The sequence below is a fragment of the Ornithodoros turicata genome, chromosome 4, assembly GCF_037126465.1.
Source record: "Ornithodoros turicata isolate Travis chromosome 4, ASM3712646v1, whole genome shotgun sequence".
Classification (NCBI taxonomy): Eukaryota; Metazoa; Arthropoda; class Arachnida; order Ixodida; family Argasidae; genus Ornithodoros; species Ornithodoros turicata.
The window spans coordinates 29,377,495-29,405,225 of record NC_088204.1 but is presented as its reverse complement, the minus strand read 5'-3'; the positions used below and the strand labels follow the sequence as shown (position 1 = coordinate 29,405,225).

The 27,731-nt window shown below is 46.1% G+C and overlaps 1 protein-coding gene across 1 annotated transcript in view; it reads left to right on the top strand.

Annotated features, from left to right (window-relative positions):
* The first annotated feature begins 453 nt into the window (after positions 1–453).
* LOC135392248 (uncharacterized) overlaps positions 454–27,731 on the top strand; it is a 76,423-nt gene continuing 49,145 nt past the window's right edge. The window contains exons 1-2 of the mRNA XM_064622967.1: positions 454–541; positions 9,575–9,626. Of these exons, the coding sequence (XP_064479037.1) occupies positions 9,603–9,626 (24 nt within the window). The 5' untranslated portion in view covers positions 454–541; positions 9,575–9,602. The remainder of the gene's footprint in view (positions 542–9,574; positions 9,627–27,731) is intronic.

The window sequence follows — 27,731 nt, the reverse complement described above, 5'->3', positions numbered from 1 at the left end:
GTACGCCTCCCGTTTTTATATTTTATCCCGGGGCAGATAACGATATCATTCGAGATGATTGTTGGCTAGGAGCGTGCTATGCGGTGAAGTTCATTTTTAAGAGTGTAGACTTTATTGTAGAATTATTCCCGGTGCAGTTCTCAAAATTCGACGGAATGGTACTTTTTCCCCTTCTTGCTGTTCTTTTTTTTTTTCGTAATGTTACCAAGAGAAGGCATTGTTTACTATGGCAATTTACAGTTTCACAAACAAAAGGGCGTAGACCTCTCATTGTTGAATGCAGAAAATATGAAGCAATATGCATGAAGAATTATTCAGAATTACGGTGTAATTACGGACCGTGAACCGTGAATGGTGGGCGTGAACCGTTGGGGGAGACACCGGCACACCGCTGAAATTGACAAGGAAGAAAAAAAGGCTGGTTCCCTTCTTCGGTGCATCTGTCGGTTCGGTGTCTGTTCCTAGTAGTGGAAGAAGAATCTGTCGTGAGCGTGACACAGTCAGGGAGCCGTGCTTTCGATTTATAAAGTTATCCAGTTCTGTGAGTATTCTTCTGTGAATTTCGTAGTTTGCAAGAGCGAACCGTCACTCCGAACGATGTCAATTTCGTACGAGATTTGTTTTGACGCCTTATCAATGTGGATATTATATAAGCGTTCAAACGTGAGGAGACGAGAACGAATGGTCTCGTGTGCAGATTGATTCTGAGCGTGTTAAGATGGGGTTCTGCTCTTCCAACGATACGATACCGTACGGTTGCTTAGTAAGCTGCCTAGTAGTAAGCACTGTTATACGGACTTAAACTTGGTAATCGGTTATGCTGTGGAATAAATCCGGACAGCAGATTTCAATGCCAGTCACGCGTATCTTTGTCACTTTAGTGTTCATTGGTTCCAGAACCTGTGGGCTAAGCCCCGGATATCGGGTCAACTTGTGTGTTCCGCTCGTTTGCGGTTCGTTAAGCGTCAAAATCGCAACGCCGCCTTTGAAATCTGCAGACTGTGGCGTTTCACGACGTTCAGAACGCGCCAACGATAACAGCTTATACGTGCTAGCTCAGCTCTATTTTTCTGGGGCTTGCTCTATTGCGTTCTGTTTGGAGCACAGCCGTTCTCTGCCATTACTTGTTATAAAGGAGAAGTGTACCTGGTCTTGTGGCACTTGTGTGGTCACGTTAATTGTCACAAAAACGCTTATGCCCAGGGCGTTCCATAGATTAGTGGCATCTTTCAATGCAATGGGCAACGTCCTGCGCAATGGTTGTTATTTAGCGTTATGCATTTTTAGCGTATTTTTGTTTTCGATTATGTTGTTGGCAACATAACTGCATAGCTGCCACAAGCACGGGAATGCGCCCAGTTTCCAGCTGTTACATGCTCACATGTGTCATGCTGTGTCATGTTGCGGAATCTCAGCAAAAAGAATTGGCTCACTCTTAGCAACGGACTTCGCCACATGACACGCCCTTAGGTAAGCGCCGTCTCAACTGGCATCACTCTTCACCTTATTTGCTGAATACGGGAGATGTACGTCATATTTGTAGCATTATGCAGTTCATAATTCCCACAAAAATGGCGTACGATCCCCTATTCATCAAACCAAGGGACAGAACGTTCTCATTCGGGATGACGGTTGGCTAAGAGCGTGCTATGTGGTGAAGTTTATTTTGATGGTGTTGTAATTCCCCATCCATGATCATAAAATACAGTTCTTGTTGCTGTTGTTGAACCAGAGGGGTAACTGTGCGCTACCTGAGCAGGAGTTTACCTCGTAGCAAATTCTCATCACCACTGAACTCACCGCACCATCCACCTCACAGTACTGTACACTCTTAAATATGAACTTCACCTCATAGCACGCTCCTAGCCAACCATTATTTCGAATGATATCGTTATCTGCCCTGATTTGTTGAAAACGGGGGGCGTACGCCATTTCTGTGACACTTATGCTGTTCATAATTGTCACAGAAAAGGCGTACGCCCGGTGATTTCAACAAATCAGGGCAGATAACGATATCATTCGAGATAATGGTTGGCTAGGAGCGTGCTATGCGGTGAAGTTCATTTTTAAGAGTGTAGGGTTACTGCTTCCGATTCGAAGAGCGAAGTGGGCGTACGCCTTTTGTAGCAATGTGAATATATCCTGATTGCTAGAAGAAGGCATACGCCCTTCTCTCCCTTCAAATCAGAAGCGATCACCCTATCATTCGTGGTAGTGATCGGCGCACACCGTGCAATGAGGTGAAGCTCAGTTTTGGAAGTGTAGGAATGATTGACTCTTGAGCATGCATTGCGGTTCTGTTTTATACCTGGTTCGCACTTTCAATACACCATGAAGTAGGTCAGTAGGTAGCCTTTGGCGCGCCCTCTCAGCTTTTCCCCTGTGAATGTTGAATGGTCTCATTGGACTGTTCTCAAATAAACATACAAATCGTAATAGAAAGGCTAGAAAAAAAGCTGAGAGAGAGGGAGAAAAGGAGTTGTACGGACGCAAGACCCTCTCTCAACGTCCAAGTCCGGGAGACGCCATGATCGATATTCTGCCGGATTCGGCCACAGCCTTTCCCACGACCTCCTAAATTGTAACGACCATGTCATATGTACCCCTTCCCAGCGCCGCATTTGGAAGCCAGCGGTGGCGGTACTCCTCGAGTCGCCCTCAATTTCAGCAATGCTTCGCACTTCTAGCGGTAGGTGTCCCATGGAAGAGCCTATTTCAGAAGTTGATTATCATCGTTCATTCTAGGTGTTTTCATAGGAGACTATCGTCTGCTGCGCTTTCTGCACGTTCAAAATTCAAATTCCCATTGTGCAATCATGATGTAGATCTCGCGGGCCGACAAGTAGAGCCCCTAGCGGATCGTGCGGACGGGCTTCTCATAGGGGTTGCCGATTATGGCACGGTCGTTATAAAATCCAGCAGGTCGTGGTCTTTCCACGTGTGAAGGCAAGTGGCGGTAGGCTCAATGATATTCAAATCAAAGGAACTCTCTGCGGCTTCCACTGGGCTCCGTGCGTCATGCCGTGTGCGAAGTGTGTTTGTTTTGTCTGCCAACATCTGTGCGCTTGGATTCTGTAGGAAACGGGTATCGTAGGGGTTTAAATCTTATGCTGCGGCATGAAAAAACGGCGCACGGAACTCATAGGAGACACCGTTCGTAACACGCTAGGCCTGCCATGAAGAGTTTATCTATTCTTTCTGCCTCGATAATCTCACGAGCGGTCTTGTTGACACATCTTGCTAGCACTTTGCTTCGTCGCAGTGCAGCGGATGGAAAGGAGCTTCGGTACCTTCCGAAGAGAATTTCTCACTCTAATTTGTTTTCCTTTCTTTCTTTTTTTTTTTTTTTTTTGCTGTTGTTGATCTTTTATATTGATCTTATATTTATATTCCTTTTTATTGGGCCCTGTTCATTGTCCGTTGGGGAAAAACGAACAGCTAGACACCATAGCGGCAGCTTATCAAGACAAATGGACAGTAATCAGTGAAACAATGTACCGTATTTTCACGCGTATTAGCCGCACCGCAGATAAGCCGCGGGTAATACGACGCGACTGCTTTGTGCGCTAAACCAGTGATGCACATATAAAATAAATAGAGACGCTCAACGTTCGTCGACGCCGTACTCCCTGCCAGCTGCCCTGTTCCCGTACTGGTCCGCGAAGTCGACGACTTTTAGTTTGAAGCCGCTGTCGTAGCTGTGCCTTCGCGTTAGAGCCATGCCTCACCTCTAACTGCCGTGCCCACGAATGCTGCTGCTCTGGTCAAATGATAACTGATGCTTAGCTGACCACGTTCTATCCCGATGTCAGGCGTATTGAACCCTTCCTGTGGGTCTGCCGACAGAGGCGACCATAGGGAAGGCCATAAACCCTGTCCACATTCCGGTGTCGGCATGATGTATAACAAAGGAGGTCAGTTCTAGTGTTCTACTAAGATCGGATTGTGCCCTTGTTGCGTGTTTTTCGTGGATTGACGGGTTAGTGGTGTTCCAGGAGACATGAATCACTGTCACCCCTTCTGTTAAAGTTGCGTGGGGGAATGTCTTCGGAAGGTCAGTCCACTCGAATGTGGACCCGCCGCTGTTCGGTATTGTTCGTGCACTGGCAGGGCGGTCCTGTTCCGAAAAACATGAGGCACAGTCGGCCGTTTCGTTTAATCCGGGGTATGGGGAAGTACCAGGGAAAACTAGTCACCAGATAAGCCGCACCCGCGGATAAGCCGCAGAGCGTCCGCGACAATAAAAACGCGCATAAGCCGCGGGTAATACGCGTGAAAATACGATACTCGTCTCTGACAAAAACAAATCGGGTACAGTAAAAAGCAATCTAGAGGTTGTCGCTTATGTGGTACCACACTATCCTAAAATTGTCCTTAAAGATGGCCTGTGGACATTCTGATTATACTATGGGGACGCGGTATAGTGCTAAACTGACACATTGAGGACAATTTGAGAATCAGATTTGACCCTCCTGAGCCCAAGGATGACAATGTGTTCTTGGGGTGGTAGCGATAAAATATACCGACGAACCCGTGCCCAGGCGTTCTTAGTCAAGGTTAAGGACTGGATGCCGATCGCTCGCGTTAGAAATAAAAAATGGCTCCATATGTGTCTCATTTCCTGCGTGATCTAGGGTGCCTACATCAGCGGTGTTCCGTCTTAGGGTGGTGTCAATCTTTGACACACCACATGATGCCGCCGGCCACCTTGGTCCCCATTCCCTAGACGGCGTGGTATTGCGAGCATGCTCTTTTACTCTTAGAAACCAACTAACTTCACCGTATACCACGCTCTCAGTCAACCACAATCTCGTTATCTGCCCTGATTTGTTAAAACGAGAGGTGTACGCCTTTTTTTGGTGACACTTACGCCGCACATAATCAAAAACAAAGCGACATACACGCTTCCCATTTTCGACAAATAGGAGAAGGCAATGATGGTTGGCTAGCAGCGTGCCATGCGGTGAATTTCATCTCGGCAATACCCTTGACGATTCTGACAAAGCAGGGGACCAACATGGCGGCCGCCTGAGGGACATCGGCTGGAGGTATCACCGCACTGAAGTCGGATGTATGTAGGCTCCCTTGCCGTTATCGCGTTGTTGTCACCGTTCCTCCAAATTCCGTTTGGTGCGTTTTCTAGGATCACATTCTACACTCTTAAAAATGAACTTCACTGCATAGCACATTCCTAGCCAACTATCATCCTGATTTGTTGAGAACGGGAGGCGTGCGCATTTTCGTGACACATATTCAGAATTGTCTAAAACTGCGTACGCCCCGAGCTTTCCACGGATTAAAAATGATGAGGTATCGGTCTGTACAACAGTTGGCCTTAAAGGGACTATGAAATTTCCCGAACCCTCATAGTTTTTTTTTTTCTGTTTTGCTGGAAACTATTCTTGCCGTCGAGAAACTGATATGCCAGAATTTTTCCGGGTGAAATCGCTTCATTCTGTGAGAAGCGCGCGCTTGAAGTGTCTCTTCTGCGTTCGTCCTCTCCCGCGCTAGTTCTCCTGCTGATCGGATAGTTGTACGGGCTCTTTTTTTGGCCCCCGTTACGTCACCGGCATCGCGTAATGCCAAGTTAGCGGCGTTGCGTTGGCGCCTGCTCGTCCCCAAGAACACACGCGGTCCTCAGGATGTCTCCACAGAGTCATCGTGTCTTCGGCCTTCGCGGTTATCCAACGTCCTGAGGATAACACTCTCGGACTGTCCGTGAAGAGTCATTCAGGTACGTCCTGTACCCGTCCCTGTGGGTAGCCTGCCAAGTTATAGCGGCGTTGCCATGGCGCCTGCTCGTCCCCAAGAACACACGCGGTCCTCAGGATGTCTCCACAGTGTCATCGTGTCTTCGTCCTTCGCGGTTATCCCCATAACGTCCTGAGGATAACACTCGGACTGTCCGTGAAGAGTCATTCAGGTACGTCCTGTGCCCGTCCCTGTGGGTAGCCTGCGGGACGAGAAATATTACTTTTAGTAACTGCTCAGACTCCATAAACACATTTGTTTTTTGGGCCGATCCTGGGACCTGACTGACTTCTTTCTGAAATAAAGGGTGGTCCACCGTAAAATTCTCTGGCTCCAAAAAGGATGACTGTCTATGATACCTGGAGCATTTCTCGTGGAAAGGAGGAGCCGCAATTCTGTCGCACAGCTCTTGACTTTCTGGGAGGACCAGTTGATGACTTCCTGAGGATGTCATTCAGTCATTCAGGATGTCAGTCTCGGGGTTTTACATTATGCATCATATTCACCAGCTCGCTTGCTTCCTAGCCATTTTTTCATTATTTTAACTTATTCAGGTATAAACAAGAAAATGGCCCCGTCAATATCATATATATAGGATAACCTGATATGATTGTGCATATGATAAGGTAAACTGAAATCAAATCACAAAATTAAAAAAAGACTTGTGAACAGCCTGAATGTGAGGCAAGATAATGCTTTCCATCCCGGCGATCCGATTGCTTCCTGGCATCAAAAGCTGTCCGTCTCGTCACTGAGAAACATATGACACTAGATGCTCCGCGGTTATTGACGTGAATTAGGGCAACCAACCATCCAACATTGTCTCGGTATGTCGGCGAAACCCACAGGATGCGACTGCGACAGACTGCGACCACCGCGCGGAAGCTGGCGTCATGGACCAGATGACCGCAATCAGGTTTGCCAGATGCCAAACTTGTCTCCCGCCAAAACTGATTCATAAAATAGCCCAAGCATAGCAAACGCACGACGACACATCAAAGAAAAAAATAGCCCAAATAGCCAAAAACGTTTTCGTTTCCCTGTTCACAAAACCGGGAAAATATACAGCATGCAAATTACACATGGGTTATGTATGAGAAGCGCATATGCATAAACTCATATTATGGACACATTAGTTCGCTTGTAAACTTGTTCAGGAAGATGTCGGATGGCACGAAGTCTTTACAGTCCATTTGTCCGCAGGGCGAATTTCATGTGAGGAATGTTCATTGAATGGTCACTTGAAGAATGTACGTTAGCGTAAGGGGGTGCATTTTGCAATATACACCTAAATCACTCTCGTATGACACCTCTTCGAGGCTGATCCCCTCATAGGTGGGTGTGTTGAGGGTGTGCTAAGAGTGTTTTGCCTTATTGTAAAACGCGTGTACACTGAGTCTTTCCTTCATACCAAAACCAGTAGGAAGCACAAACGTTGTCTTGATGGTGAGCTTATACTCCAAGCAATCCCTCATTTTGGTGTTTTTGTGTATATAAACAAGTTAAACTTGCTATCGAATTTGCAGACGCTCGCAAGACAGGCACTGCATATAGTTATGCCATTACTTAGGGGTGTTGATTTACACAAAAAACGAATCAGATAGGGTATCTTCCAATTACCAGTGTAGACCCACAAGCCGCACACCCGCTAAGTTGACGTTACACCCTTTCAGGAGGTAATGTGGGTGTACCAACTCACACTCTTTCAGGTGTAACAGTTAAAGTGTCGTGAAACACACTATGAGAGCTAGGTAGGTGTATTTCAAATAGGTGAAATGGTAGGTGTATTTCATTACACCTACACACTTTAGGGTGTGTAGATGTAATGAAATACACGTACCTGTCATGGTGTTTCACAGCACTTTAGGGGTGTGAGTTATGGTACGCACACCTTACACCCAAAAGGGTGTAGGAAGTTTTGCGTGACGAGGGGTGACAATCATAGTGTGGTCATGTGTTGTCGTCCGAGCGCATGTGGCGTGAAACCCTCAAATAGCCCAAAAGTAGCCAAATAGCCAAGGTGAAAAACACCCCGCCAACTGTCACAAAAAGTAGCCCAATTTGGCGGCTTATAGCCCAATCTGGCAACCTTGGAACGCATATGCATGATCCTACGGCGCGTGCTCCTGGCGGGACCACGACACGTCACGATGACGTGTCGCGCGCCCGATCGTAGTTCGCGTCAAATTAGGGCCGGGTCCCATAGCTTTATGCGAGCAGCAGCAGCAAAGCAGCAGCGGTGCGGCAGCAGCAACACGGCAACATGGCAGCAGAGCAGCTTTCTGCTGCCGCTGCTCTTCTGTTGGAGGCGTCCCATAGCTTCGTTTTGAATTAGCGGCAGCAGCGGCTTAGGAAACACAAAGCGTGTTGGCAACTGTGGCATTGTTTACATTTCGCACATTCCGAAGGCGTACGCAGCGGCTAAGCTTTTTAGTGCACACACTAGGAACGCAATCCTAGGTGAAAGGCGTTTGTGTGAGAGATATATTGTGGATTTGGAGCTCATAACTGAACTTTGAGATGAGTGTGGTGGTGGGCTGAGCCTCGTATTACCTGATTGACTCTTCGTTGATGTGTAGTCAGTTTCATGAAATTCAACGTAGGTTCGTCCTCCTGCTGTGCAGAACCGTCCTTGCTGTGTTGTGTGGAGATTCTTCTACGGGATTTTGTCGTATAAATATTGCCTCGTTACTATAGTATTCGATATTTTGACTTACGGTGACTGTCAAATGCGTACGTTGCTATTTGTGAAATAAAATTGTCTAACGAAAACAAAGGCCCCGTCTGCTAGTATTCACTGCTTTCTGCCTGTTTTCACAAGGAATGGGTTCATTATCTATCTCTGTCGAACCTTTTTTTGTTGTCTGAACGTTGTCTATCTCCATCTAACCCTTTCCAAGGGTCAGTTTCATTTACAACCACCTAGCAAGGTCTTGGAATACCGACCACAAGAAATTTGTTCGGTTTGGTTTTCACACGGCATGGACGTGAAAGTAATTTGCTTGTACGTTATCAGGTCACGGGTTTTGAAGTACTTTCCAGAAAACAAGCGAACATGTAGCTACAACTGGTACACAACATTTGTATCACGTAGGTTCGGTCGAACACTTTATTGAACTTATGAACTGAATTATGTCCTGAATGCGCACTTCACGCAGTCCCGATGATTGAACACTCGCTCCAAACTACTGGCAATCACAAGCGTATCCAGATCTTCAGAATCAAATCACGGAACAAAAGGAAACAAACCTTCTGCCGTCACTCACCGCCCTGCGAACCCTAAACACCGTCGAACGAAAACAATAACAACGAGCCTTCTGATTGGCTTTCGAGACCGGCTGCTCATGCTGCAGAGCAACAGGGCAGCACAGCAACCAAAAATTCGGATACGAGAGCAGCAGGAAATTTCTGCAGCTCGGCAGCTCTGCTGCTCTCGCCCAGTGCTATGGGACCCCTCGTGCCGCTGCAGCTCTGCTGCTCCGCTGCTGTTGCTCTGCTGCTGCTGCTCACATCGAGGCTATGCTCACCCCGCCTTTACTCACGGTGCACGGTGTCTTCGCGCGGCAGCTCGACACGGCGTGGCGCCAGCTGTACTCCCTTCGCGGCTCCGTTTAAATTCGCTCCCGAGAAAACTCCTCGCATGACGAAGGTAAAAGTTTGGTTCTAGACTCGGAAAAGTGTATTCTTTCTGATGAAAACGAGAAAAATATCATTTTATAATCGTGCTGTGTGGTTTGGTTTTGTGTTCGTTGATCCGGGTGTCAAATGCACCTCCGGATTGTGCCACATCGGATCAAATGATAAGGTTACTTGTATTTTACAGACTCTCGTGACCACTCCAAGTCTGTTCAATGATGACTTCGAATCCGGACCAGGTGAGTTGCCTCACAACAATATTGTCGACGGAAGACTTATACGAGTAGTTCCACGATACTGTTGTGAAGTATCGATTTATCCAAAATCGCAAGCATCGGACGGTTCCAAAGTCTTTTATGTACCACATGTATCCAAAGCTGTCGTAGGTTATCCAGGTGGGAAAGGGAGACGTGTACACGCGCGCTTTGGAGAAAATCAACCCTACAGTGCCAACAAGATGGGGTGTCGAAGCACCCTGCTGTTGGGCAAAGTTTGATGGTCTGGTATCCTCTAGGGGTTCCTATCACATCATTGGAATCTTCTTTCGGCATGATCCCCACTCCACTCACCAACTACAGGTGTTAGATGAGGCGATAAGATATAATTAGAGTTGTGCTTCGAAGTGTAGTCCTACGCGGGTCAGAATTATCTAACCTGCGCTTTGCCAATTCTACCTTTTCCTGAAGGAAAGCACTCGAAAATTCGCAGTGTAACCACATTGGTAAAGTAGTGCCGACGAAATTCTCACATTTTATTTTTATTTTCTGCGATGACAATGCCACTCCTTTTCTATTGATGCGAAATTCACTGTTGCGCGTGAAAAGAAGGCGAGTTCCGCAACACTTGAAGTCACAGGAAATATTACTTAATGATTTCTTTAAACTGTGTAACATTCCACTGCGTAACAGAAACAAAAAAGACGAATGAAGAAAAAAACAAAACACTGAACACCGACGCTGAGTGCTTGTCACATTGTACAATGTGCATTGTGCATTGTGCAATGGTACACACGGCCTAAGAAAGCACAGAGCATCGAGGGTAGTGCCATTCACTTCGGAGTGAACTTTTGTGAAAATACTGGCTGCCACACTGAAGGTCCGTTCAGCTTCTGCGCTAGAAGAAATGACACTCAGATATATCTGTACCTATCACGTAGGCAGCAGTCCTCTGCCTCCGCCAGTCATAAAAAGTGCTATTTCCTTACTAAGTGGTGAGTCTCTGCCTGATGGCCTGCAGGTGTTTGACTTTTCAGTCATATTCGCTGTCACGAAAATCCCGGGATTTTCCGGAAGAAATGTCGGGACGTAAAAAATTGTCCGGGATCCCGGGATATCCCGATTGGCAACCCGAGATATAATGCGACAGTGACATCAGGTAGAGAATTCAAGGAACCCGTAAAAGAATGTTTTGGATGATGGGTGATTCAGGACTAGAGTGGTTGATATTTCCATCAGCGTGCTCTTCTGGGCTTCGTACCTATACAGGAGCAGGCCAGTTCGTCAACGAGTCATCCAACTTGTCATTACATACAACTATGGTATGACGAAAACGACACAGCCCGCATGCATCGGATTGTGCGCCCTTGACGAGAAGCCCCAGTTCGACAAACATACCGACAAAGCAGTGAGAAGAAACGAAGAGCTTCGTAAAGATCTTTATCCACTGGTAACATAGTAGCTTTTGTTTCAGGTTCCCGCCAGTCCCCCAGGCAGTATGAAACGTAAAATGTGCACATGCATGTGACATGGATGAGACTCCTGCAGATGATGGCTGCCACCATTGGATTAGCATCATCCTATAGCTTTACATGATCTTTCACATGATATAAAGTGGCTGGGTTCAAGCGCATATTTTGTCCGCCTAGTATCGCAAAACCACGAGTGGTACGCGAAAATTTTGCAGGTTCTTAATTATTTCTGAAACTGGGAGAGATCTGAATTATGCCCGTACTTTGCGCTGGCTGGTAAGGTACCTGTAACGTTGCGAGCGCTACCGTGTAATGACGGACCCTCAAGCAAGACGCTCACACTTGGTGTTCGTTTCCAGGAAGGATGTGTAGAGTCCCCTTAACCTCCCCTTCTTCCGTTTATTTTTTCCCATGACACATCGTCTTCGTCACATCGTTTTATTGAGACGCAGGGCTACCTTTCCGTGGAGCGATTTTTCCACACAAAGGCGCTCCTGGTATGTGTACGAGCGCGTTTTGCTTTGCGTAGTCTTTGCTTGGTAATTTATTGCCCAGATGTTGCATTGTGTACTTATTTTGCACTTATGATACGTATGTTTATTTTTTCCTTTGGAGATGCAGGGCATGACTTTCGTGGGCGCCTTGAACTTGCTATTACGCACTTTCATGCAGAAAGTTACAATACCTGAGAATACAAATTTGGTACCGCGTGGTTGCAGCAGTCTCTTAGATTGGGCGCATTAAGTGATAGTTCCGAAGCTGTGCACGCTATCTTTAATGAGTTTTATGCCCCGTAGCGTTATTTTTGAACCACGAGGAGTACTACAAAGCCCGTAAGACCGCTGTGATGACAGTATGTTGCTGCTCCCAAGTATCCAGACAACACGGTGATATCCAGTGGACATCCACTGGATATCAAAGGCATGCACTCCTAGAGTATTGTTGAAGAGCAGGCGTTCAGGAGTCTTTTGAACTGCGTTGTTCCCGAATATGTTGTGCCGGCACGTACGATCCATTGTGCCTGAAATGTTTGAGAAAGCTAAACAGCGCGTTGAGTGCGAACTGCGTTCTATCTTTGAAGAATCTCCATGCAGCTATGCCACTGGCTGGATAGATGGCTGGACCTCAAGAGGAGGAGACAGTTATGTTTCCCTAACGCTTCATGTATACTACGAGAAGACTTCACGCTGCGGAATTTCGTGATAGCGTGCCGACACATGAAGGATGAGCACTCGGCAAAGAACTTGAAGACTTTACTCGAAACCGTCATCGAAGAATGGCACATTCCCGTGTATCTTCCTGGCTACGTTGTCACAGACAAAGCGCGCAATTCCGTTGCCGCTGTCGCCCGTACGAAGTGGACGAGCGTAGCACGCTTTGCGTACATGTTACAATTTTGTGTGCATGATGCGAAGAACAGCACACCTGGGTTTCAGGACATTTGTTCAAAGGCAAGGGCAATTGTTGGGTACTATAAGTTCCTAAGTTCCCATCTATACTTCCTGCACTCTTTCACAGCTGCTGCAAGTGGATTTTCCGTTTCATTTCTGGGTACATCCGGGAATGCATATTTGAGGTGCATGCTCTGTTTAAGATTCCCAAAATATCCATTCGGGCCATACAACCCAAAATATGAAGTGGGTGCAAAAAAGGATTGCCTACATTTCTGCCATTTTGGTTTTTTGAGAAAAGTACTAATTAAACAGTCGATGAGTTTTAACAAATTATGTAAACTACACTCATGCAAATTTCATGGAAAAGTTCTCTACCAGGCCGTACCACCCATCTGCAAAAACCATGCGCATGGTTCTCTGACACTAAGAAAGTAACAATACAATACAAAGTAAAAAGCAACGCCCAAGTCAAATTAACTGTGATTACACTGAGGGAAGGTAAAACGGGTGGGAAAACTTTATTACAATTAAGATGAACAAGGCTTTCGTGAAGAGCCTACACTTCATCAGGTCAAAGAGTAGCCGTACAACAGGACGTATAAATATATACCAGTAGAAAGGGAGGGAGAAAGGAAAATAGAAAAGCAAAAACACAATTAATCTGGGACGCTTATCTAGCTGAGGGAGTTGAAAAAAAACAATAAGTAAAATAAGTAAAAAGCGAAGCAGACTGGACAAGACCAAAAACCACATGGGTTAAACATATACGTTGGCCCGTTACAGTTGTTCAACTTTTCATTAAGCTTCAAGTGGGTCCTTCGGTTATCCAGGAAGTGTGGATGTTGGGGGTGGATGTGTTTGCAGACCGGAGGGGGGTTGGCAGCGCGGCCGGCTGGGGACTGCGGAGCGACCTTGAGTCCTCCCCGAAACTCCCGGTTACAGGGAGCATCGGAAGGGTCCCCTTGCGTTTTGGGGCTGTCCGCGCTGTGAACTTTCCCCCTGTTGTGTGCCTGTGACACATGACCCTGGGCTGTAGTTTTTGGCCTTGTCCGGTCTGCTTCGCTTTTTACTTATTTTACTTATTCTTTTTTCAACTCCCTCAGCTAGATAAGTGTCTTCGATTGTGTTTTTGCTTTGCTATTTCCCTTTCTCCCTCCCTTTCTACTGGTATATATACGTCCTGTTGTACGGTTACTCTTTAACCTGATGAAGTGCAGGCTCTGCACGAAAGCCTTGGTCATGTTAATTGTAATAAAGTGTTCCTACCCGTTTTACCTTCCCTCGGTGTAATCATTAAGAAACTGTAATACTAAAAAAAACTACAAAAAAAAAGGAATCACCTTGTATATCAGAGCTGTCGCCAAGCCTACTTGTCTGCAGAAGCTGTTCCTTGGCGTGTCGCAGCCAAGATCTTATATGGGCTTCTATCTCACTGTCGGTGTCGTTCTTGAGGAGCCGACTTGACCTGATGCAACCTGAGAAGTAAATGTAGAAAAGAGTAAGCAATGCAGCAGTTACGAGAAATAAAAGAGATTACTCTTATGCCTAGCTCTCTCTCACACGGTTATGCCCAATGCAACGTCATGTTGCAAATACCTCGAGCAGCATTGAGGCAGGGTTGCCGCACATTATCTCTCTTTTTTTTTACGTTCACAAAAAGAAGCGTAGATATACATGCCATTATTTGGAAAGAGACAAGGGTTAGATTGTATGAGTCAACATTATTCAGTCATTATTCACACTGACGACAAGGACAGCACAATTACATGCTCTTTCTAACAGTATGCTGTTTGTGAATCATAAAGCTAAGGCGGTATGAGGGAGCAAACCGGGATCACCCTCGAGAAATTCACCGACTTCACGGATCGATTTCTCGAAAACCCCACACTTTATTTTCTCGATATACGTATACGTATATGCATACGTAAATGCATACGCATTGCCATGCCATGACTGTAGGATCGGCAGCTGGACAAGCGTGGAGAAAGATGTTTAATCGAGTCAGAGGATTGCACACTTTTGTGAAACAAAGAACCAAATATGGTAATGAAGCTAATAGATCCCATGAATAGGTAACAAGAATAAGGCCTAGACACACAACAAATGAGCGAACTGCCCACCACAGCAACAATCACGAAGAGCACAGTGGGACCCAAGCTAACCAAAGTTGCAATGAACCTGCAAATACCCGCAATGAACCCCGAAGCATGCATGGGGGCGATGCATTTTGTTACCGTGACGAACGCCAATCCCCAAAAAACGCACATCTTGGCCACACGAGTAACGTCTCTGCAAGTTCCTCACGTTTCACCTGAGTGATCAAGCTGGAATGATACTGCATGAGTGTTTTGAGATATTGCAGGGAAGCATGCATGCAGCCCAGAGAACGCGTTATCCCCCCCTGGCAAAGAGCACTCAAACTATTGCTTTCCAATATCAGTGCAACATATTTATTTCCTGAACACAAATAGCCTTGTACACACCATGTACTACAAACGAGAGTAGATAAACACATTGTAGAAAAACTTGTGAAACACAGTTGAGGTGCAAGTTTCTACTAATTCTCATTTCACAACCTTCTGTCATCTCTTTCGGAATATAAAATAGTAAAAGGGTGTGCTGAACACAAAGCAGAGAAATGTTTGTATACTGGGTGTCACAGCTAATGTCAACGGCAGTTTTAAAACAGGCAAAGTGGTCTATGCGACCAGCAGCTGTTGAACCTTTTCAACAGCATGATCTGCCTACCCGTTTTCCCCTGAATGCTGCTAATAAGCTAGGGATGAGAAAACAAACTTTCCCTAAAACGAGAAGGCTTAGACTGCATTGAGAAACACTTGTCCCCATGTCTTAGCCAAAGTACACATTTTCTTTTTCTTGCACCCCGTTACAACCTAGAAACCCACAGAAAAGGTGGACACCTTTTCAAACTACGCGTGAACACTATTCTATCCAAATGCACAAAGCTCAATTACATTACAATGCACAATTACATTAAATGTTAGTGTTTAATGTTTAATGTTAGTGTGAATCTTTAGTGGTTAATGGACGAATGTTACATACCATGATTTCTGTGCTGCAGCGCTCCTCCAACTTCTTCACTGTAGCGTTCATGTGTAACTGTACAGCAATGTTCATATTTATCATTCACATATTTTTACTGTAAAAAATAAGGAATACTTTTTGGCATACTTAAATAGTTGCCGTAAATACTTTGTAACTTAAGCGTGTCAATACAAACACAGTATTCAAGTACTCAGATACATTTTAAAATTAATGAATTAATATGAATGAATTAATGAATGAATTAATATACTGGACCAAAACCACACAAAGAATCATTTTACTCTTACACACATACTTCAAAATTTCTAGCAATAATGAAAAAGTCCTAAAGTGACCAGCATGAGCTTTTGCTAAGCCAACATTTTTTGTCATGATTCGTGAGACTATTTGACAGAGCTGAGAAATTAGCTGTCAAAACTAGGGCACCATATAGAGGTTCCAGGTACCCGTTTGGTACTGCAAACGTATTTTTATTCGCGATGTATTAATTTTCGCGAATGCATTATTCGCGAGTACTTAATTTAGAGACTTCAGGGCTGTTTCCTTTCGTGGGATAAACGTCAAGCTTTGTTCGCGAGTACAGTTTTTCGCGAAAATTAATTGCGAATAAAAATACGTTTACAGTATCTCCCGCACTCTTGCTCTGTAGACATTTGCACAGTAATCGCTTGAAACAATGCCTCAAGCATATTTTGTTTCCAAGCGTTTAAGTATGACTGAACCAACTACGCCTGGCAAATGTTTTGTGTTCTACATTGTGTCCAGTGTGACCTTATAATAATTACAGTTCCTAACAGTCTTGCCACGTACACTTGACTGCTGTCTTTATTGTATTTACCAGCTTTTACATAGTATTTAGAAAAATGAACTCTATTTAAACATGGTTATAAATACAATTTCTCAAATATCTTATTTAAATACAGAAATAAAGTCGGGTATTTATAGTTTAAACAGCATTTTAAATGAATTATGTTTTGTTGTATTTTAAATGCAATGTACTTGAATACTGCTCATCCCTGCACCAGATGTATGCCGGCTGGTTCACCTGTTCTCATTTATTGATTCATTCATTTATATGCATTCACCTATTCATATATGTCTCATTTGTGAGATTGTCAAACAAGCACTGCTGAACTCAAATTCCACTTGATTGCAGCAACTGATTCCACTGAGATCTACTGGCAACAGAGATCCGTCGACATATCAGAAGGCACCCATGAATAAACTCCAGCCATGGAGTTGCAGATACTTAACCTCTTAAACATAAGCACATTTGCACCCACCGAGCTTTGCAAATAGAATGCTTCTAGTGTGCGACATGCTCAATCATTCAAAGAACGAATCTAGTTTCAGTAAGGTTATGGTTGGTATCTTTTCTTACTATTTGTAAGCATTATGTTATGTATATCCCCTCACGAAGGAGACTTTCTGTAGTGGCAACAGAATGCATGATGATGCTGAGGGATGAAAAGTGCTTTGTTCAGCTCTGTGGCAGGTGCAAGTTTTCCAGCATGCTTTGAGCAAGCACATACTGTGCTAGCCAACATTTATCTTCCTCTCTTACCATAAGAAGCTGCATTAACACCAGGTAGGCACCGTGCGCTGTGTCCCTTGTTCTGCGTATGCCATGCGAAGTTACCAATCACTTCAACAAACTAAAACATTTTTAACTCCTCAGACCACTATTTTGGCAGTGTCGAAATTGACATAGACAATGGAACTCTGTAATACTGCAACGCCACACACAATGCAGAAAACATCATGAAATGCTGTACGTACATACAGCACAACACTGACATAATCAGAGAGATCTGAAAACATAGGTAAAATTTTTTTAACAACTTAATACTGCTTCATGGCTGTACCAAACAATACGAAACCTGGAGGTGGTGGTGGTGGTAGCACTGTTTTATCGACCCTGTCAGAGTCACTGCTGCTGCTACAAGGATTCTTACGGAGACGTCGTGAGTCTGCATCAAATTGCAGGTCTGATGTTTGTTCAGCAGTAGGCAGTTTTCTTCGTGCTTCGTTATCTGAACCTAACAGAAACAGAATGCGGCTATCACACAGAAACTTCTTTAGAAAGTGACAAAATGCGATATGCTACAGCTAAATGGCAACAAATATTGGAACAGCTGCAGAATTTTACAATAAAAGTTCATGTGGCTGCTGCCGGAGATGTTGTCTCACGTTCCATGAAATGAAATCCGTATAAGCTGGTGAACATGTGGTGAAAACTGCTTACTTCTAAGAAAAAGCCACACTGCAGCACAAAACGAACATTTTTGCCTGTGACGTAGTATATCCTTGAGTATTTTTCCGGAGGAGGGAGAATTTAATCAATACTGCAGCTTCCATAAAAAGAGGCATACTGTATAGACATCCTATAGAGCATCAGAGCTCACACTCGAGCCACAGGACAATATGCTCTGACGAATTTTCCGATTTCACCATCCGCATGTCCTAAGCTTATTCCGTCGAAGCTAAGTGCATGCACGAAGTCGTGGATGATACCCTCCGCTTGCTTCTCCCGTTCTCTTTGACGAACGAGCGTGTCCATCATGGTGGGCTGCAGACGCTGCTCGCATTCGGCTGTTTTTAGCTTGATGTGCCGTTTCGATGCAACATGTTCCCAAAAGCGATCATACGGCTTTTTGTCTGGGTCTGGCGACAACTCAACTGCGGAGTACTTGCAGCACAGTAGCGTTGCTGACTCCGGTGGAGACGAAGTTGGAGTTGCGTCGCTGACACCGTCGCCTTTCTGTCGCTTTATGACTTCAAAGTCCGGGTGCTCTTTTGACCAATCTTTGGCGCTTTTTTTTACGGCGCCCCATTAGGTTACCCGCAAAAACTAATACACACCGAAAAGTTAAACCTTCGATTCCCGGCAGCGTCTCGTCCCAACAACATTCGTACTGCTCGCTGCTCACGCATGCGCATCGCGTGACATTCCAAGGGCGCAAGCAAGCTGATCCAATTGGCAGAGCTTTCGTTTTTCTTTTTTTCGTTTTATAACATTTGAAACACCAGCGTCATCTATTGACATTCCGTCGAAATATCTGCGCTGGAATGGGAGACACATTGAAGACCTCGTCTTCACCTTGTCGAAGTACGGTTTTCCAGGTATTTATCGGGTTTAACCCAAACTGCCCAAACTTCCATTCGGGATGCAAATTCGGGGATGCAAATTCGGGGAAATATCGGGTCAAACCCGAAAACCTCAGGCTCTATCTATAAGGCAAGGAGGTACTTACAGAAACCTGCTATTACAATGCATGGTACTTTCCTCCAGCTTTCCAGAGGTGCTTGACCCCTCACAATCATGGTGTGTAGCTTGTTGCAATTTTTCTCTGGCGGCCACCAACACTAGCCACGGCCACGTCATTTTCTTCATCCGGAAATTTAACAATGAGGAAGGCTTCTTCATCTGCATAAAATGTTTGCGTATAAACACAACAAAGATTTGACGCACACAAAACAAACCTTAAAAATGCCCAATGTTTATACAAACTTATGCACAGACATCTTTCTCCATCAATGGTAGTAATGACGACGAGCTAAAGCTTACTGCCACATGAGTGACGACGGCCATCATGCGCCATCAATGGCACAGTGCATGTAGAAGTGGGAAGACTGCCCACTCTCCTTCAAATAGCAGCAACATGCATTTTGACTACGCGACCACCAGTGACCAGACACAAATGTCCGAGGGCTCTGATGCCAGGAAGATTTTTAATGAAGATGAAGGACAGGGAAACGAGTACATGTCTCGCATCCGCAGGAACTTTCTTCCGATGATGCAGGGCTTCTTTGTTGTGAAAAAAAAAAGCAATATTGTGTACTACGACCACCGTGCCATCTAGCAACGTGCAGCAGTTGTCACCGCAGCTAGTCCTCAAGATGCACCTTTCGCCTAGAGCAACCGTTTTGTATTCAGGTCCTCCACACCCCAGTGGCAAAGTTCCGGCAGTATGCTGAAGACTCGATGTTGTTTTGTCTCTTTCTGCTTTCACATGTGGGACGGGTGGTCGTTCTCTCTTTCAAAACACGCGTGAATAACTGTTCAAGCGGCCGCTCTGGCTCTCTGATGCACTGCTTCACCTTCTGCATTAAATTTTCGAACGGGAAAGCGCTCCAACTGTCTACAGGGCCATGAGTGTCAACATCATCCGCTAATCAAAATGTAATGTGTTTTTTTTTAAATTCCGTGTTAGCAACTGTGGCTATGAGCGGCATACAGACGTGGACAGATGGAGAGAGGACAGCAGGAAGGAGTGGGGGACAGAGGAGTTAGTATGCGTCCTGGGCCGACTTCAGGGAGAACTGTGCCTACATTCGTCCGGAAAGTCTTCGGAAAACCCAGGGAAAACGTAGACAGCACAGCCGCGCTGACAGGATTTGAACCCGTGTCACCTCCCGGTCTCGGCGTGGAAAGCGATCATCCTAACCACTATGCCACGGGAGCTGGTGATGATGAAAATGTAGACACAAAGTATCGCGGCAGTTCCTTGGCATATCCCAAGTGCTCCTTGTAATGTGTAGCACTTGCGAGTATCGTGAGTGCACAATATAGCACCGTGAAATTTTTTGCGCGTGACGCTTGGAATCGACGAGTGGAGCACTACTGGTCAAGTATAAAGTAGCGCCATCCTAAATTCATTTGCTTTCCACGCGTCGAGCTCCATAAAGCTCGTCGGCTTCCTCGAAAATTCAGCACCAATATGTTGCCGAAGGGACGCATGGTTTTTGGACACCTCCATGCACGTTTTTGAGCTTTGCCTACATGCTGTTCTTGGACCAGTAAACCAGAGTTGGAGCAGCTTCCGTACAACGCCTAGGCAAAGAGATGCATAAAATCAAGAGGAACTGCACTGATAATATCGATGGGAGGTTGAGTCAAAATAGTTTCTCCAGTGTGATGTTCTTTGCCTGTATTAGTCCTTCCATCAGATGGCAAAACAGGGTAACAAACTCTTCCGTTCTTGTAGTCCCCTTTCACAGTACACTTAGTGCAGCTGTAGAAGCGGCCGTGACTTTGAACGGACCAGATAAATGCTCTTGCTGGGGCATCACACACAGTTGCTCAAACTTTAACCTGAACTAGCTTGTGCTGTATTCCGATCCCGGTTGTGAGAACATCTTTCCGTTCTGTTACAAACTGCTCAAGAAAAACATTTGCAGATTGTGGTTTTGACTTCCCACAAAATACTCCAACATGGATGGGTTCTCCAACACCACAGTTGACTACTCTGCAAAGTAGGGGCCAGAATTGGTCCCTTGTGCTTTTCGCAATTGGAAGACCGTCAATATTGAAGTGAAGCACGAGAGTATCTGGAAGGCACGACACACCCTGCAGCGAATGTTGCAAGCCCGATGCGAGTCCAAGATGGCAGTACTTTCCGCAGCCCAGTTCGACAACTTTTGCACTGTTCCTAGGCGCCCGTAGTAGTGTTCTTGCAGAGCCCGGCAGCGATTCATGACAAGGGTGTGTTCGCAGAATTTTTAACAAAGATGTTAAAACATCATGTGGAATGCGATGTGTGACACCCCACTTCCGCAGCCTGTTGCAGAAGCTCTGTGTGTCCCCTTGCTCGGCGTCTTCTGAAAGATGGTGAGGAACAGCTGTTGGAATACTCTGCGATGTTGCTTGCACTGTATGGATGTTTCTGCTGTCTGAAATAGGAGAGGCTTGTGCACACGTCTCAATCTGCTCATCTGTTAGGTGCTCTTGCGTGCTGGTCTCTGCACACTCGTTCTCGATTAAATGCTGAGCTGGACCTTGTGAGGTCGAGGGCTGGTCCTCTACACTTGACCTGACGAAGCATGTTGGGGGTGTTCATATTTTCTGAATGCTTCTCGAGACCTCTCCACGTGCCGAAGAAATGTCTTCCGTGTATCCTTCGGCATATTACCAAAAACAAAATTTCCAGATAAGTCTGAGATTGCACTGCACCTTCCCATTCACTATGCCAAACCAAACTTTCCTAATTTGGTACTAATCGGGCCCAAAATGTACAATTACAACATCAGATCTGCTATAGATATGCAGAATATAATGCAAATGAATAAAAACTGGCAAGTTTCACGAGGAGAAATGAACCAGCAAAGGAGCAGTAAAAGTGATGTGAGTGCAGAATGCAGTGCTGAACACGCTTCCTTCACAAACACAGGTATTGTATTGTTCCATACTTGCTCATTCCCGATGTCCCGACTCCAGGATATCAAACATGTGACCACAACAACGCAGTGCACGAGGAAGATCATGTGCACTTCATTGTTCCCCCATCACTCGAAAATTAATAACCGCTTGAGAACTAGACGTCCAGCTCGAGACAAATCTTACAAAACCGGTTACCTTTTCAGCAAATATTTTGTGGCACCTTTCATAAATTCCAAGTCACGGCGCAATGACAGTTGTCACCACCGATGTACCGTGCCGTGCATACCGCGAGGCAATCCCACGTGCAAACTGGAAAACGAAACAAATGGCAACACAAACGAACCTCCACATCCGCATGACAACGAAAGTCGACAAGAATGCGAATAGCGTGTCATTGGTAACATGATCGGCAGCGAACATACGATTTGAGGCCCACGCTTTGTTACAAAACATACGTAGACACTGTCACAGAAACACCAAATGTTGACAAACTTACACGAGCATAGGGTGTACAGTTTGGGACAAAAGTTTACGGAACACGCGAGCGACGTACTCTTTCTCCGGTGCGACACCCTAGCGGCTGCCGGAATCGGGTGAGTCCACTGTTTGGAAGGGGTGGACGGATGCGCTATTAGCGACACACAGTGTCGCTTATGCGTGCCTGGGAAGTACAAGTTACCGCTGTGTGTCGCTAACAGCGCACCCTTCCACCCCTCCGAAACAGTGAACCCACTCGCTTCCGGCAGCCGCTAGGGTGTCGCACCGGAGAAAGAGTACGTCGCTCGCGTGTTCCGTAAACTTTTGTCCCAAACTGTACATTGACTGAAACACAACGTGCACAACGCATTGAAAAACATCCAGAGGTCAGATAAATTCACATTCCGCAAAAAATGCACCACAACGCTCCTTGTACATACTAGGAAGGGAGTTGCCTCAGGACAGAAGCCGCCGATATTTCGAACAGGGACTGTTCTTCCTCTGAACGGAACAGAACAGAAGAACAGTCTCTGTTCGAAATATCGGCCGCTTCTGTCCTGAGGCAACTCCCTTCCTACATCTCTACCGGCAGTGGCGTAGCCACGGGGGGGCTAGGGGGGGCTCGAGCCCCCCCTACCAGCCGCGGACCGACCCACGGAAATCGTGCAAATCCGAGGAGAAAATAATATATGGGCTGGGGGGGTGACAGTGTCACGATCGCGAAAGTTCTTACAGTTCATGGCGTCTAAGCAGCAGTCTTGAATGGTTTTCAAAGTATGAGCTTTTCAAAATCCTTCCAATCTCGTGACACCACATCACTGGGCATGACAGCCCATACATGTAATCGTATTGTGCACGTCCAAATCAATTATTTTCGTTATGTTTTTTTTAACCGCATTTTGCAGCGTGCACGAGTATGTGTGTGTTGTCGCACCCAGAATCAGCGGGGGAGGGGGTGAGTTTTCGTATCGAGCCCCCCCTACCTTTGAGGTGGCTACGCCACTGTCTACCGGTTCGCTGGACTTCTACCCATCCTTGTATACATACCAGTACGTAGTACCTACGTAGACGCGCTATTTAGGCTTAGTGTTAGCTACACCCAGTTTTCATTGAAGTTTTTTTCTCACTCACCCATCACGACACCAATGTCCGTAGACTCGTTGCACTACTCACAAGCTTCGCCTGCGCGTATGTTAATCCAATGTTTAAAGGACATCACGCGACACGACAAACAAAGCAGCAGCAAAGAGAACAGCGTGGACATTGCCGGATTAGATTGCCTTGGCTTCGAGATAAAATCCACCAGATGGAGGGGCACCCCTGGTGGGCTTCTTGGGAACGAGAATTAAGCTTAAAATGTGTGGTAGACGAGAGCGAGTGGGTTCTGGTGGGGCATTTTCGTACGGCGCCCCCAAATCCAACAACCACACAGACCGCACACGATGGTGAACTCAAATTCGCCTGTTCGCCGTGTTTCAAAAAAAGAAAAAGAAAAAACATACATCCATGGCAGTCAAGGCTATATTTTTCGTGTATGTGTCTTTTTTTTAATATTATTATGGGGGAGTTGGGGGTATCCAGTTATCCAGCAGGGGGGGGGGGGGTCCGTGGGTGTTCACATGTTTGAGGAGGGTTTCTGAATCGTTTCCTTCTCCCGCGCTCTGGTGGCACGACTTTGGAGACGCTTGAGCTCACCAAACTACTCCCTGGGTGTGCTAATATACCCTGAAAAAGAAACAAAAATTTGGTTAACGGGCTTGGAGCACGGTCGCCGACCTTAAGGGTACTTGCAGCTCAATTTTATTTCGGTACGATATGTATACAATACATCGTAATCTGCGGAGATTTCAAACTTGGTGCAATCAAACCTTTAGGCGAAAGAAAACTTCTTTCCCGGAAACTGTACCGCAAGCGATACTGCCCCGACGACGTCGTTATCGGCCGCGCCGTTCAAACCTTATTTTGAATATTTTGAAATCCAAATTCCATACTGAAGCACTGTAATCTAGGTGGCAAAATATGTATACCATTATTTAATTGTTATTTCTTTTTCATTTCTTTTATCATTTGTATAGAAAAGTTTCAAATGGGGTTTTCCAAAGAGAACCCCAATTTTGCAACACATTTACCCTACCACAAGCTAGCTACATGCATAATACGGCTCCGCTGGTTTGGCTGGGCACCAACCTGTTCGGATATTTCATGCCAGACAGTTTCTGTTCACAGGAGGTATATGGTCACAGTGGATCCCTTCTAGTGCTGGACTGGATGCGGAAAGCTTGGATGTTATATTTAATTTTCGACACGATGTTACCTCACGAAGCAACTGTACATGATCTATAAAACGACTTTGTGACGTCACAGGGTGGATACACGTATTTCCGATCCGCTAGGAATCAGGCAGTGACAAATTTCCCATCTAAATCCTAAACGGGACATACACTGGACGTTCCGAATATCGTTCCTCTGAGATATCCATGGGACATCCTCACAAAGTTTCACCGGGATATTTCCTTCTCCCGGATGTTATGGGATCGTGGGGATATCCGGAGGATTTTGTGTGTTGTCTGGGACGTTCGCCCTCCATGAGCTGTTTCAGTGCCACCGTGGGAATCAAAATTTCCGACAGAACAACGCACAACTAAAATTCCTCGTTTCCGGTAGCCGTAGGTACCTTAAACCCTCGGAGTGGTCCTCAGTAATCCTTTTGGCATCCATGCGCTTCAACCCAGTCAGTTTATATCATGTGAAAGGTCATGTCTAAAGCTATCGGATGATGCTAATCCAATGGTGGCATCCATCACCTGCAGGGGTCTCGCAATGGGCACATTTTACGTTTTTCGAAACTTCCACAACGTTCTTTTACCAATGAAAAGGATGATTTTCACACTGCCTGGGGGACTGGTGGCAACCTGAAACAAAGGCGACGATGTTACCAGTGCCTATAGATCTTTACGAAGCGCTTCGTTTCTTCTCACTGATTTGTCGGTATGTTCGTCGGACTGGGCTCTTCGTCAAGGGCGCACAGGCAACTCATGTAGTCTCCCACGGTTTGAATGAGCCTGGCGGAACTGGGAGACCATTGGATAAACGTAAAGTGATGCTCTGGGGACACTGTGGGTTCGAGTCCTACAGCTGGCTAACCTTTTCAGTGACTTTCATCATACATCGTTAACTACAACAAGCTCACGCAGTGTGGTCATTGATTTCCCAGTCAGCGGGAGACCTGTAGCAAAGAAGAGGTTGAAGTTCGCGTGCTTGTGGATGGGGCGCGCAAGGCCACAGCCGCGTGGACCCTGCCTGACAAAAAAAGAAAATCGCTGCGCGTCTCTTAGGTAAAAATAAGATTGTCTCACTTCGCGTCTAAAGTAGGGACATCACGCCACCTTTTCAAAAATAATCAAGGAAATCGAAAATGGCATTTTTGAGAAAATTGAGATGCAACATTGGCAATTTTCGCCTACCATGTGCGATTCTCAAGCTAATAACACAGAAACCACTGGGCTGAGAAAAATGACCTCTCTACAGTACGAAAGTTCTATCGAATGGCACTGAGCTCGATGTTCTCAGACGTTCTGTCATGACGCAAATTGGTAACAAAGTTTGGCCTTCTTGAACGTTTACGCCAAGTTTGGCATTTTTTAACAGAAAATCTGTGGCCCTCAGAGTTCTGTGGGTGGCTGTCGACAGTGTCTGTAGAGCAGCTTATAATCATAAAATTCCTCCAGTTCCTAGGCACAAAATCAGCGGTGGTAGACCCCGTCAAAATCGGTTCAGAAGAAAGCGCGCTCAAGCAGCCTCAGAATTTCCTCCTCTCCCACGCGGAAACTACTCCACGCACGAGCGTCGCACGTTGTGCGATTTGCTTCGTTTGAGCTATTTTTTCTGGCCGAATTAAAAAATACGTTCGATTTAAAATGAAACTACCCCCTCCCCATTATGGGTGACGTCGCCAGGTACTTACTTCGCCGGGAGCTGGTTACTGCGGGCCTCTCGAAGTTCAGCGACCGTCCGGAAGACTATAGGTCGTGGAAATCGGCATTTCGTAACACTACTAAAACCTTGGAATATCAGCCACAGAAGAGATGGATCTCCTGGTGAAGTGGCTGTGAAGCGAATCGTCCGTGTACGCTAGAAGCTGTGCACATCGGAAACCCGGTCATGGGACTTCAGGCGATCTGGGAACGGTTAGAAGGGCCTACGGCAACCCAGAGGCAATCGAAAACGCGCTAATGGACAGGCTTGAAAGGTTTCCGAGGATACTAGGCAGTGACCGAGAGAAACTGAGGGAGCTGGGAGATTTACTCCAAAAACTCGAGTCAGCAAAGGCAGATCCACGCTTGCCTGGGTTCTCTACCTAGACACGTCACGTGGGGTCAACCCTATTGCAGCGAAACCTCCTCTACATTTGCAAGAAAAATGGATCGCTCTAGGATCGAAATACAAGCGGGAACACCGTGCGTCTTTCCCACCGTTCTCTGTCTTCTCAGACTTCGTCCGAACCACAGCGTTTCATAATCGGGCCCTCAAGCGATAACACAGGCAAGAAGAAGACGTCCTCATCGACAACGCAATCCTCTAAGAAATCGTCTGTAACGGTGCACAGGACCACGATTACCGCTCAGGAAGACAGCTCAACAAGTCAAGTTGAAAGAACTCTGAAGAACCCGGAAGGAATGTGCCCCTTGAACAAGAAGCCACATAAGCTTAGCCGGTGTAGGGCACTCCGTCAGAAACCTCACGCCGAGCGAAAGCGCTTGCTGTCAGAGTTCGGTGCATGCTTTAAATGCTGTGCGATGACGCACAACGCGAAGAGCTGCAACTCAACGATACATTGCACAGAGTGCAACAGCGGCCACCACATTACGGCACTTCATCCTGAGAGCGTTACCTCGCAAGCTCGACGCAGCGCCGGAACCACATCGGCTGAGGAATAGGGTTTCAACAGTGCATCCGCAGAGGTTACATCAAGCTGCACGGAAGTGTGTGGAGATGCCAATTCGAGAGTATCCTGCTATTTTTAGCAGGACGACATATTTTAGGCGAGACATATTTATGAGCAGGATACTCAAAAATATGTCTCGTCAAAGTGTATCCAGAAGAGCTCAGCCAGAACAAGCAGTTCGGATATATGCAGTCATTGACGACGAGAGCAATAAGTCATTGGCCAGGCCCGAATTATTCGAATGCTTCAACATTCACGGGTGTGAGTATCCATACACGCTCAGGACGTGCGCTGGAGTGGTTGAGACGTTGGGACGACGAGCTACCGGTTATGTTGTTGAGGGTATCGACAGTGGCACACGTCTGCCTTTACCAACGTTGACGGAGTGCGACCAAATTCCTAATGACAGGAATGAGATCCCAACACCGGACTTTGCTCGCAGACATCCACGTGCCAAGGCAGTGGCAAATGTCATTCCGCCACTCGAACCCAATGCACAAATCCTATACTGCTCCTAGGAAGGGATCTCGTTCAAGAGCACAAAGTGCGTCAGCAGCGCAACAGCCCTAACCACGCTCCTTTCGCCCAGAAGCTGGACTTCGGGTGGGTCATAGT